The 14012-nt window shown below is 46.2% G+C and overlaps 1 protein-coding gene across 1 annotated transcript in view; it reads left to right on the top strand.

The window, feature by feature from the left end:
* Nucleotides 1–14012, top strand: part of BRINP1 (BMP/retinoic acid inducible neural specific 1) — an 89157-nt gene that overhangs the window by 51609 nt on the left and 23536 nt on the right. The window contains exon 3 of the mRNA XM_027687800.1: nt 10111–10301. Within this exon, the coding sequence (XP_027543601.1) occupies nt 10111–10301 (191 nt within the window). The remainder of the gene's footprint in view (nt 1–10110; nt 10302–14012) is intronic.

The raw sequence follows: 14012 nt of genomic DNA, 5'->3' as shown, positions 1-14012 counted from the left end.
TTTGAGAGAAAAAAAGGGCAATCAAGGCTAAATTTCCCATATTACTTTCCCAGTATTGACAAATGCTGTGCTTAAGCCCCCGGCAGTGCAGCAGCCAGGTACCCTCACCTGCAATGGGAGGAATTAAGGTTCAAGTCCACATTTCTCAGTCTTTTTTCATCTGAGCAAACTGTGAATCATGATAAGTAAAGAGCAAAGTTTGGGGCTGTGGTGTCACGGGCTGAGGTTATCAGCCAGCTCCAGCTAAAATTAGGAAGAAAAGCCTGCAGTCCACACACACCTACATCTTCAGGAAATGAAGGAAGTGCAATTTAATGAAATGACTTGTTCCAAACTGTGTTCTTGTTACAGCCTCTGATTCGAGCTGTTGTGCTCATATGAACACTGGTGGGCTGTGAATCCAGATGGTGATTTTTGGGGCAGGGAAGGCACAGTTTCCTGAGGAGCTCCATGGGGTAACAAGGGCTCACCATGACTCAACATGGCCCAGTCCTCCCCTGGGTGATTTGTTGTCTGCTCTAAAAATTAAACTCTCTCTGCCTGTCTTCCATTTCAAACTTGCTTACAAAAGCAGCAGATTCAAATATTCTTATGTACTAATTAGCCATAGGAGGAGGGACTTCATCAAGAGTTTAATGTTCTACTAGAGTCTGAACACATCAGTGTGAAAGGGTCTGTTTTTGTGGGGGGGGGTTAAGGTTTTGTTTTGGGTTTTGCTTTTCTCTTGGGTAATTTGGGGGTGGTGGTGTTTGTTTTGTTGGGTTGGTTTGTTTGGGTTTTTTTTGGCTTTTTTGTTTGTTTTGTTGGGTTTCTTTGTTGTTGTTTTCTTATTCATTGGTTGTGTTTTTCTTGGTTTCCTCCCCCACCAGTTGCTACAACACAAGACTGAATGATTTGGGGCCTTTTCGTGTCTATGCCCTGTGCTCCTTTACACTTTTGTTTACTTGTCTCACCATCCTGTGTCTTGCCTCCCCTTCCAACTTGCTCAGCTCTCTGGACAAGGATTGTGTGCTGAAAAAAAGGAGTGTACAAGGAGGGAATTGAAAGAAGTGTGGAGAAGAGAACCTAAAATCATACAGATTACCCCAGGTTTCCTCAAGAATACCTAAAATTCCTTGAATGACTCAGATGTTTCCATCTGTTACTTCAAAAGTGCTGTTCTTTGAAAGCATCTTCTTAAGAGCTCCTTGACTTTCCAGGATCAGCTTGATCATGAATTCTGGGTCAAACTCATAGGAACAGAAATCCAGGAGACCATGCTATGAAAAATAATCTCTGTGTTGTTGCATTCATAACCACAGAACTCGAAGGGCCTGATTCATAGATGAGTTTCTCTAGGCTATCTCAGGTGTTTTAGTGGGAGAACTGCTCTGCCTGCATCTCTTGTGATTTTTATCATAATTCACAGTGAAGGAAAGAGTGTCTCTGTGTTGTCCATCCCAGTGCTTGGAGCACAGGGCCCTGCAGCCTGTTACAACAGCTTTCTCAGTAGCTTAATAAACCATGTCTGGTCTGGGTAAGCTTTTAGGGAGAGAACAGCAATGGAAGAGAACATTTCCTATTGTTGCTAATGTTTGTTAAGCTGCAGCAGCGTGAACAACGCTGGGAGCTCTCATGGAGATGTCACTCCAGCTTCCAGCAGCTCCTGTCAACCCTGGTGTGAGCTGGAGTGGCTTGGAAATGCCCTCAGCCCAACACTGGAAACAGCTGAAATGGTGTGAGCAGTAATGGGAACCACTCACCAGCAGGTCTCCAAGGCTGGTGGTGGGAAGGGTCTCTCCAGTGCCCGAGGTCTGGGCTTTTTCTGCAACAAAATCTGCACAAAGAATGTTACAGGGGGAGTTCAGTGGAATAAATGTCACCATTGATGGGTGTGATGGGAGGAAGTTGTAGCAGCTGACTCATGAGGAATATTGGAACAGATCCATAGGGGATGGAGGAAGGCAGCTGGTGGGTTTGTGCTGAAGAAGTTCAGAAGTCACTGTGTGTTACCTGAGGATGCACAGACACGTCACTTGGAGGTGACCCCAGTCAGGTGAAAGGGCAGTGACCTGCTCTGCCCTGTTTTTTGATTGCAGTGGCAGCTCTGTTTAGATGTGATGTCAGAGGTAGGAACCATAACCACATCCTGGCCACGATCAAATTTAATAATAAGCAAAATTAATAGTGATCAAATTGAATGGCCCAACTTTTATCTTGTTCTTACCTCTGCTGAATCACTCTGCTTTCAATCTCTAGTAATAAATTTATTCCAGCTTTTTTTTTTTTTAGCCAAATCAACCTTTTCTGCACCCAACAATCACATGTTGCTTCCTAAGAGACCCAAATATAGTCCTGTCCTAAGAGAGAACACAAGACTCAGAGTCGTGTTTGTCTGATTGGATTTTAATTCAGTTCTTGTTGTTCAAGAACCTGTTTACTTTCAAGGTCACATGAAATCCATCTACCTTTGAAGTAATTTTCTTCCTTTTTGATTCTTGCAGGCTTTGTATCATTCTGGACTTATTGTTTACCTCCCTCTCTTTTTACAAAAAACCCCTCAGTTTTCAGCCCTGGAAAAATTTAATATTTTTAAGAAAAATATTAGAGATTAAAAACAAAACTCTTTAACAGGAAAATCCAACAGGCTGAACTGATTGCCCTGAAAAGGTGGAGTAGTTGACGTTTTAGACCCTTCAGCCAACACCAAGCACGTGGCCAAAGGGTGGATCAAGGGGAAAAGCAACAGAAGATTCTTCCATTGTGCTTTGGAGACAGGTGGAGGAGTAGGGACCCCAACAGCACTGCTTAACTTCTGCTGAATGATCCAACACTGATTGTCCTCTCCTTGGTTCACTCCTATCCAGGCAAATGCCCTTTTGGGGATAAACCTGCAGCAGCCAGCACAGCATTTATCAATAGATCAATAGTCAATTTATTTATCTCATTCACCTGCCAGCTGTCATAAGTGAGCCTGTCTGCTTGCCTGGTTGTTATGCAAAATGCTGTCAGACTTTCAGCTTAAGTGATTTCTTTTTCATACTTCTCTGGAATTAGATTTTTAGATTTTTTTTTTTTCCTTTCTCTTTTATGGCAGAGTTTCAGCCTCTGTCTAATTTGGAACTAGTTTGAATCTACAGACTAGAGTTTTCTTAAATAGATTAGGGGGGATGAGTGCCAAACCCTCACAGGAAACTAATTCTTGCAGGGCCTTTGAAAAGCTCAGCTTTGAAGGCTGACTTCTTCACTCTGGCCTAGATAGGGAAGAGGCCAAGCTGCAGAGGGAACTGCTGGAGGGATATTGCACTGCTCAGCCTGGGGTTGTCTGGCATTTTGAGGGCACAGACTAGAAATAAAACATCACTGACCCCACCGTAATCACAGATACCCTGCACAGGCTCATATTAAGCCTGATCTGGCAGTACAAGATAAGCATTATAGTGCTGTTGTCATCTTCATTCCATATCCCATGGCATTGTTTGCACAGTCCAGGACTCACAGGAGCCTGGAAGAGCCCTCACCCTGAGGACTGGAGATAACCAGCACTTTGTGCAGCCCATGACTGGGACAAATTGGCTGAGAAAAGGAAAGGCAAAACAAAACAACCCCCCCCAAACCAACAGCTCTGTTGTAGGAACTTCTGGGAGGATTCTGGAGGACTCATGCAATCATAAAACTTGTTTTCTCCCCAGATAGGGCTTAAAATCTTCTGTTTTGGTTCACACTCCTTCTGACAGCTGATAACACTTGTCTGCAATGTGCATAGAGGGGTCCTAAATTGTCTGTCTTAGTGACTGAGAGGTGCTTGGAGGAAAACAGGGAGCAGAGACATGTCTGGGCAGGTGCTGCTGTAGGAACACCAAAATCCAGGGAAGCATGAAGGCTCTGGGGGCCCTCTGCCTCTGACATCAGGGAATCCTGATGACATCAGGGCCAATGATCAGTGTGATGTGCCAAGGAGAGGACATGATGCAGTGTTTGTGACTTGCTGTTGCTGGAGGGGGTGTTGCCTTTGGAAAGGCTCCTCACCTTTGGGAGCAGCTGATGAGTTTGGAGGTAAGATTTGTAAAAAAAGATAAAGAATCACTGAGCAGAAAGAAGCTGGTGCCTTCTCCTTGCCTGGTTCCCAGGGAGCAGTGGGGCTGGTCCTGGTTGCTGAGTGTGCACTGAGTGGGAAGCACTGGCTGCCCTGCAGGCAATCCATCCATGCAGCAGCAGGAGGGGTTGGGATGTTCCAGTTAGGATGACACAGCCTTTGTTCAGTGTCTTCCTCCTCTGCTGGATTTTTTTTTCCCATTTTCAAGCTAACTCTTTCTCCATCATTGTTTAAGGCATTTAATTCCTTTTTTGTTCCAAGCACCGGCCCCTGAGGTCTGTACTGAACTTCTTTCTTCACTTCCATGCTTTGGTTTTCTTGGCCATTTCAAGATGGGAATTTAATTTGCTCTGATGGCCCTTCTCTCTGACTCCTCTCCCTGGGCAGAGATGCTCACACCCTTGGATTCTCCTGTCCTTTCTGCTGCTGCAGTGAGGGGTCTGGGTGATGTACCCATTCCAGGCTTTTGACTTTTCCTTTTTATTCAGTAATTTTTTTCCCTGTTTTTCATAATGCTAATGAGCACTGAGACATTCCTAATGGCTCCTTCTGCCTCTGACACGCTGGCCTTGATGGCAAACTCATTAAGCAAGCTCTGAAAAGGCAAGAATTTACTCAGACACAGCCTTATTCAAATAAAGCCTGTCCCCTTCCTGTTACAGGGAGGAAAGCCTGGAATACTCAGTTCTTCATCCCTCTTCCCTCTCACCTCCCTTCCCCTCTAGGTATGAGCACCTCCTACCCCTTCCAGCCATTAGAAGGAAGCTCCTCAGTGCTTTCTCCAGGGATTAGAGACCTGTCAGGAATCTCCTGGGTACCCCTCACCTTAGCTTGGGCTGTCTGAGGCATTAGAGCACCAACAAGTGCCTCTCCCCCACAACTCAGACATTAGGTCATAGTTTTTCCTTATCCCACCTCTGCATCAGGGATTCAGACTCTTCCTCCTCCTTGCTAAGAGGTTTATTGTCTTTCCAAAGCCATTAAAAGCTTCCCTGCTGGCAGAAGTTCAGGTCCTTGCCTGGGATTCCCCCAAGGGTCAGAGGACTCTGCACTAATCCCAGCTGGACCACAGGGTGCCACCATAATCCTGGTCAAGTCTTTGCATCTTCTTCACCTGGAAACTGAGCGAGGAACTGGGGCAATATTTCTATTTTATAAAGTGCCTTGAGACCTGCAGACACCTCACCCCTGTGTCCCAGGCTGTGGCACTGATGGGTCTGAGAACCAATGGCCAGTGAAATGCCATCCCAGGATGGTTTCTGTGAGGAAAGGTTTCACTGCCTTCTTCAACACATCCGTGATTCCAAGGCCTTGGTGGAAAGCAGATTGAAAGATTCCGTGGTGACAAACCTAACCCAGTGCCATGAGTTCAGTTTTGGCCAATAGCAGCTGCTTCTCCAGAAAATGCAATTAAATCTAGTGCTGAAAGCTAATAAAAACCCTGGTCTTGAAGGTGTTTCTTCACAGACTTCAGGAGTTTCAGGCTGGAACATTCCCTAAGGCCAGATCTATACTGTTCCCTGCAAATATAGCTTTTTTTTTTATGACCTCAATAAATTCTAAGTTATTTCACTAGCCATATCCATTAATGTTAAGTCTATTTTCCAAAACTGTACCATAACCTTGGCCTCAGGTGCATCTTGCAGCAGAGTTCTATAGGTTGCATGGAAAATTGTTGGAATTAGAGGGTTCCTTTCCATGTAAAATATTGGAACTGAGGGAGCCAAGTTTAAAATTTTATTATTGGACATTAGACAGGAAGCTTAACAAGACCATATCATTTGCTGGACCATTGAGGCTGGACCAGATGACCCCACTAGTGGTTCCTTCCAAACTTCACCCTCCTGTGATTCCAATCCCCACAAATCAACAGCCTATGAAAAAAGAAAACAGCCAAATACTATGCAAAACCTATAAAAAAGGCTTGAAAAATCTCACTAAGTAAGTTCAAATAACGCATAAATTAGAGGGAATTGCAACTGGTTCATGGATATTCTATGAGCAGAAGATAAACATCTAAGTTAGTTGCATAAATTATTCATCATAACATATTTGTTCAGCTTTTCTCATCAGCTGGGAAAGCCACACATCCCAAGCATATGGAGAGTACAATAGAACTGGGCTTTCACCTCACTGCTGTGCCCTGGGAGCAGGAAGCCCAGGGGAGGGATGGCAGGAATGAGAACTGAGTGGGAAAAGTCTCCCTCACCATCCTGCTTTAGATGTGGATTCTCCTCAGGGCTCACTAGCTGCAGGAATGGGAACTGGAGTTACCCCTTGGCAGCAGGAAAGGTTGAAGATGTGACAGTGGTTTCTTTTAAACTCCTGCTTTTGCCTCCTGTCTGTGGTGTCACGAGGTGATGTTGGACCTGATGTAAAAAATGAACCCACTGTCCCTCCGAACACAGTCTGCCAAATTTTCATTCTCCTTTCCTACCTTCTCCCACCTTTATTGCCCATTGCTTTTCAATCTCAGTCTCAGTTTATCTCCACCCACTGATGGAAACACTCCTAGGATTTGGGGGTTGATATATCATAGAATCCTAGAATGATTTGGCTTGGGAGGGACCTTAAAGGTCACCTTGTTCCAGCCTCCTGCCATGGGCAGGGACTCCTTTCACTCTCCCAGGTTGCTCCAAGCCCTGTCCAACCTGGCCTTGGACACTTCCAGGGATGGAGCAGCCACAGCTTCCCTGAAGGAGAATCTGACCAGTTGCCTGTTTCAACTTCTATGATCTTTGCTGTTAAATTATCTATTCCAAAGCAACAAAACCAAACTCTCTGTACTTTATTGAGGAACATGAAGCATTTATCCAGCCCCTTCTGAAAACATTTACCCAGCCCTTTCTGGCTCTGGAGTTCTCTGGTCCCTCCTGACTTTATTGTTGTTGTAGGAAGCAGAAATCTGAGAGCAAACATGTGCTTGAGTTTAACAGGAAGCAATAATCCTCTCTTTGGAGAGGAAGCACAGATGGCATTTTTCCTCTGCTCCCTGGTTATAATCTTTATGATGGGAACGTGGGCATCTCTATTGTAAAACTTTGCCTGTCTTTTAGTACCCAGCTCTTCCTCTTCCCATGCAGTGAAACTGCTGGAGGGACCATTCCTTCTTCAAAGGGAATTTCTTTGTGTAGTGAGCTCTGGGATTGCAACTCTAGTCTGGAATGATTAGAGCAACCTCTCTGTAGTGACAGAGAGAAACTATTTGTCTTTATATTTAAGGTTTTATCTATTATTAAAATCAACTGTGAGACCTGCAAGCAGTGGACTTTTACACAATTCTGGGACAGCAGGGAAAACACTCTTCTCCATACAGGGAATATATGGGCATTAGTTGTATATTTGTTATCTGCAGATAACTTTGGAGACAATGGCCTGGTTGTGTCACTCCTGGTATTAATACCCTAGTGTATCAGGTTTATTTTGGGTTGAGTTTGGGTTTTTTTTGGCCTTTTGACTGAGGTTTTCCTATGAAAGATGGATGTTTCTGTGGATTTCAAGGTCTGACACTAATGACTAATAATGTAGTAAGAGGTGTGCTTTGTTTTGGCATTTTGACTTGGCTTGTGGAAGTCTGGGAGCTACAGAGGGGACATTATCTCAGGTGTAAGGAGTATTTTGAAGTAAATAGCTGGCACTTTGCTGTTTTAATGGATACAACTGCTGTTAAGCAGCATGGGGTGTTGTGGTGGGGCTCAATCAAAATAAATACATGTATAACTGCATTAAGTCAAATAACCTCACACACACAGGGTGGACTGGCTGTAGAATCAACCTGGGCAAAAAAAGATCTGCTTTGTGATCCTGGCTTTGCAACTAACTCTGAAATCTGCCTGCATGTGGAGTGCTCTGCCAGCCAAGTGGGACTGTCATGCAGGTTGACACACATTGATAGGAAGTGCTGTGTCAGTGCCAGGTGTTGTCACTCCTGTTGTGCTGGTTTTGACTGGGTGTTATGGATTATTGCATAATAAAGCAATATTTCAACCCCAGGATCCTGCTGGGAATGTCAAGTCTGAATGAAGGTTTCCAATTAGGCTTTTATTAGTTCTTAGGTTACAGCTGGAGCTGGGTCCCTCCAGAGAGAGACCCCTACCCCAATTCATACCTCTATCACCATCACCCAATCCTCAAGTCTGACCCCAAGTCCAGTCAATTCTGGTCAGTGGTCTCTTCATTTCTCATGGTATTTCACTGTCACTGGGCTGTCCTTCTTCTGAAGTTACTTAATTCTGTTGGAATTGTCTCCTTGGAATTATCTTCATTCCACTCCTATCAGCTAAATTCAGCTAGTTCCTTGTTAGCAGCATTAATTTTCCCAAAGAAGTTTATTCTTGGTCAGGGGAAAGCTTCAGCTGCTAATGCTGAGCCTCTAATGCTAAACAAGGCCATTCACAGGGAACACAGTTAATCAAATTTCTTCTGTGGCACTGGGAGAAAGTTAAATTTTGTCCATAGTAGCTGGTGTGGGGCTGTGTTTTGGATTTGTGTTGGAAACAGCACTGATCACACCAGGATGTTTTAGCTATGGCTGAGCAGTGCAGGGATTTTCTGCCCCTCATCCCACCCCAGCAGTGAACAGGCTGGGATGCACGAGGAACTCCAGGGGGGACACAGATGGGACATCTGACCCCATGGATGTCCCACATCACGTGGCCTCATGCTCAGCACATAGACCTGGGGAAGAAAGAGGAAGGGAAGATGTGCAGAGTGATGGTGTTTGTGTTCCCCAGTCACCGTGATGGAGCCCTGCTGCCCTGGGCATGGCTGAACACCTGCCTGTGACGGGAAGTAGGGAATGAATTCCTTCTTTTGCTTTGCTTGTCTGTGCACCTTTTCCTTAACCTGTTAACCTGCTTTTATCTCAACCCACAAGTTCTCCCACTTTTATCCTTCCAAACCCTTTCCCCCATCCCAGCACGGGGCAGTGACCAAGCACATGTGTGGGGCTGAGTTGTCAGCTGGGGTTAAACCACAAGACCCTTAACCTAAAGAAAATTTTTGTCTTAAACCCAAGTTACAGGACTAAGTGAATGAAAAGTGACAGAGAAGCTTGTGAGTTGATGATCTGGGAGGTAGCTGAAGATAGAGCAGGTGCATTGTAGGAGAGTAGGCATGAAAAATATCCTTTGCTTTTAAGAAGGCCTTGCTCAATATTTTTTGAAGGACATCAATAGGCTTCTCATTTTTCAGGTGCTCAGCTGGTGATGTGTTTCAGAGGCCTGATTTTTAGATTGCAGGTGTGCAAGCTTTTCTCCAGGCACTTCCCTCTGTGTCGTTTCAAAATGGATACCTGCAATAAAGAGCTGCTTTTGCAAACATTAACTTTATATTTTTTTTCCCCCAGTTGCTCTCAGTTTGAAAGCATGGATTTGAGAATCACTTTATTTGGTTGGGTTTTTTTTTTTAAGACAAACAAACAAAACCTCCACTTTCATCCTGGCCTCTGCTTATGTCTGCATCGATCCTTTTACGTGGTTTATCTCAAAAATTGGTTTTCAAAATGATCTTTTGCTGTACTCCTGGTGCTGAGAGATTAAGATGTTTGGAGAAAATGTGTTTCCTTCAGCTTTGCTTTGCAAAAGGAAGGCTTGTGGGCAACAGGGATATAACAATGATCAGATTGGGTGAGATCTGTGCTCTAACTGACCAGCTCTTCTGCTGACAGAGACCAGAATTTGCTGCTTTATGGAGAAGTGTAAGACCCCAAAGTGTGTGATGGTGAAAGGACCTGCCTGCTTTTGTTGTAGGGAAATCCAGCTCTCTTCCAGACAACTCTGGAGACTCCAAGGCCACCTCCTCATCAGCCTACACCCTGATCCTCCAAGTGTGTTGTTACCGTGCAGTAATGTCTCGCTTTTCCTCTTCTCCTCCTTTCACCCTGCCTAACCTTGTGGCCTCACGTGTGTGTATCCATTTGGGGGTGTCCAACAGGACTGTTCCCTTCTCCACCTTCCTTCCCTGCCCTGGGTGGCTCTCCCTGCCCCTCCAGACTGGAATCCTCACCCCTGCTGTGTTCCTGTGTTGTCACACAGGGAGTTTGCCCGTTGGAAGGTGAGGAACACAGCCATCGAGAGGAGGGACCTGCTCCACAACCCACTGCCCCTCATGCCTGAGTTCCAGAGGAGCATCCGCCTCCTGGGCAGGAGACCCACCACGCAGCAGTTCATCGATACCATCATCAAAAAGTACGGCACCCACATCCTCATCTCTGCCACCCTGGGAGGTAGGTGGCAACCTGGGCTGTCTTCTGATGGGGGTTGTTGGGGTGGTGGGGTGGGGAAGGCACTGGACAGCACTGCAGATGTGTCCAGTTTTGGGCCCCCCAGTGAAAGAGAGACTCGGAGCTCCTGGAACAAGTCCAGCAGAGGCTGTGAAGATGTTGAAGGGGCTGGAACATCTCTCTTACGAGGAAAGACTGAGGAAGCTGGGCCTGTTCAGCCTTGAGAAGAGACTGAAAGGAGACCCCATCCATGTGTGTGTCAGTGTCTGCAGGGAGGGGGCAGAGGATGGACCAGGCTCTGCTCAGGGGTGCCCAGCAATGCACAGGAACTGATGCCCAGCAAGTTCCACATGAACATGAGGAAGAACTTCTTTGCTGTGCAGTGACCCAGCACTGGACAGGCTGCCCAGAGAGGGTGTGGAGGCTTCCTCACTGGAGATACTCCAGAACCACCTGGACACAATCCTGTGCCATGTGCTCTGGGTTGATCCCGCTTGGGATGGAGGTTGGACCAGATGACCCCACTGTGGTCCTTTCCAACCCGAACCACTCTGCGATTCCAAACCCACGGCCATGACATGTGGGAGCTGGTTGGGGGCACAGGGCCAGGCTGCAGCTCATTGTCAGACACTGTAAAATTCCCCAGAGTATGAAAGAATTCACAGCACAGGGTGTGAGTTCAGCACCTGAGCTGTGTGTGTGCCTGTGCCCCTCTGACAGCAGTGTGTGTGTGCCCACGTGTGCCAGGAGAAACACGTGCCACTCAGCCCAGGAGCCTGGCTGTCTGCCCCGTGCCACTGTCCTTACCTTGACAATAGATCCCTCTTTTTCACAGACTGAAACCAAACACAAGGGGAAAAACATCCTTTCTTGCTGTAACTAGATGAATTTTAAAGAGCTCCAGGAAAAGGGAGGTCAAGGAGTTGGGCAGGGAGCATGGGCAGAGAGGAAGAGATGGCCAAGAAGGCCTGTGCTGGATGCACAATGGAGTAGGCTTTTGAAAAAGCAGCAGTTAAGTAAAATTCAAAATGTATACGAAAGGGCTGCAGAGAGGTCTGTGTGTGCACACAGAATATGTCACTGATGACATCAGAGAGAGCACTGTAGGGCCATGAACCCCTGAGCACTGCTGGGGCTGCTGCATAAACATTCTGAGTGATGAGTATTGAACATGGGAGAGGGGAAAATCAGCAGCTCCTATTGATATTTGCTGCTGAATTTTTTTTTTCCTCTCCTGTATTATTTTTACTATTCCTTTACCCTCTTGAGTTGTGCCTTTCTTTCATTTAAATGCCTTTCTTCTGAGAGCAACTCTCTCTAAGCAGGATTCTGCAGTGGTAAAGGCTCCTAATTTTAGCACAGAATGTGTTTTGTTGCTTTTCCTAACGTACCTCACCTCCAGCCTTGCCACACTGTGAAGCTTGTGGTGAACTTTGAGGAATTTCTGGCCATCTGTCTGTTCCCAAAGCACTCTGCAGACGCTGGGATGAGACAGAGATGAGATTAGATGTGTGCATATGATTCATGCACAAATTAGGTGGTAGGTAAGTTGGCTCAGTTCCACTGAAGTCAAATGGCCTCTGGTGTGGCAACGTCCTTCAAAGATCCTCGAGCTGCTTTTCCAGTCCAGGCACTCAAACAGTCCATTCCATCAGCAAGAAATGTGGGAGGAAGCAGGTTTCCAAGCACTGAAGAGTACAAGTGACTGCCTGCATCAGGCCTTAATGAAGTCTGTGTAAAGATAAACTGCTTTTTATTGAGGAAATCGCTTTCCAGGACCATGTTTTACAGAGCCCAAGACAGCCAAGTAAAGTGAGAGATTTTTTTTCTGCGTTTACTGTTCTTTCCATTGACGTGCCTCTTTCTTCCTGCCACTCACATCTGTGGAAATTTGAAATAACAAAGACCTTTGATGGTAAAATATATTTTTAATTTTGCCTGGGTGAGGTTGTAAATTATTCACAGGGGCTTGTTTCTCCTCCTGATTTTACAACACAACTATCTTAAATATGCAGAGGCTTGTAAGGAGAACTGGTGTTGGAGGGGAGAGCTAAATGCTCCACCAGCCCAGAGCACAGTGAGCAATGGTAGGGGAGAAAAGAAAGATTTATCTCTGCAATGGCAGTCCCAGAGTAGATGCAGATGAAGCTGGGCATGCATTATGCACAGAGGACACACTCTGATCACAGTCTGTGGGCTAAACAAGACCACTGGGATATAAAACCAGATATGTCCTGGCACACTTGCTCTCCCAAGACCTGGTGTCTCCTCTGAGAAGTTGCAGGCGTTCTGCCCTGGGTTACAGTTGTTTCTAACTCCGCCTGGTGTCTTATTATGTTGCAAACGAGTGACAAACACACAGGAAATTGTTTGTCTTTTAAACACCAGCTGTCGCAGGGCCCCCAGGAGGGGGTTGACGGCTCAGCCCGGCCCACCTGAACACAGCAGCTCTTTTCACACGTGGCCACACGAGGAACTGCTCTGCTGCCTTTGAACCTACCGAGCATCCCCCCGGAGCCCAGGAAAAACCCAGCCCTGCTCCGGTGTAGTTCTGACGACGGGATTGGTGAAAGGGTCACTTTGAGGGCACTCCTGCTCTGGGATGGAGCACACAGAGCCAATTTTCAGGGAAAGCCCTAAAGGAAAAACAACTTTGAACACAGCACCCGCTTAATAAAAGAGAAATTAAGACTTAATAATGCAGGAAAAGTCTGTTAACCTCTCTTGATCGAAGAGTTGCTTTCCCACGTGCCCCCTCCGTGGGCATGCTGTGCTTTTCCAGGGCTGCACTCAGCCATATGGAACAGGCTTCCAGCAGCAGTGTTTCTGCTCAGCACCTTTCACTCCCAGGGGCTGTATTCATCCCTCAGGAAGAGCACCACAGCTCATTGGCTTTACTTTTCTGTTTTCTTCCCCAGGGAGGAAAAAAAATGACAGCTTTTGGGGGGAAATCGCTGACCCCCACTGCCCCAGAGCACAGGATTCTGTTCTCTGCTGAGTTTCTCAGGGCTTGATTTGTGTTATCCAGGGACCAAAGCTAATGGTGGATCTCCTGGTGATGTGGCACTGCTGCTACTGTCTGGTGTGATTCAACCCAGGCTTCCTGCCTGCCCTCTGGCCTCAGCATTCCTCTAGTGAAAGTGGACTAGACTGGAATAAAAAGGTCCTGATTTTTGTGCCTTGGCTAGTAATAAAGGTATGCTTTTTTTCCAGAAAAAGCTGTTTTTTCCAGTTACTGGCAGAATCAATGAAGAGCTGGTGGCTGGATCCATCAAGTTCCTCTGAGAATCACAGCTAAGGGGACAATTATCCCAGGCCTTCCTTCTCCTGTCACAGCCTCATTTCTATCTGCTGCATCTCCATGCAGTTAAACACTTCTGTTACATGAGAGATACAAAACTTTTAGCTCAAAATACACTCTCACACTGATCCAGCCCCTTGTCCAACTTCCATGCAGTGTCCTTTTGGTGGCAAAGGGGTTCCTCATGAAAACTGACCAAACAAAACTTCAAATCCTCTTGAGAAACTCACCCAAAAGATGAAACCTGAGAATGCCTTGATGGCTTCAGGCACCTGGAGTGGGGTGAGGGCTGTTCCTCATGCTGATCCCAGCCAGCTCATCACCTGGGCTTTGCTGCCTTCACCTGCTGTGCCTCATCAGATACAGGGGTTTAAATTCTCTGGAACATGGACTATCTTTCTGTTTGTGTGGAT

This window comes from Neopelma chrysocephalum, unplaced genomic scaffold, assembly GCF_003984885.1.
Source record: "Neopelma chrysocephalum unplaced genomic scaffold, ASM398488v2 Primary Assembly neopelma1_74, whole genome shotgun sequence".
NCBI classification, from domain to species: Eukaryota; Metazoa; Chordata; class Aves; order Passeriformes; family Pipridae; genus Neopelma; species Neopelma chrysocephalum.
Note: the sequence above shows the minus strand (reverse complement) of the source record. Positions and strands in the feature narration are given on the sequence as shown.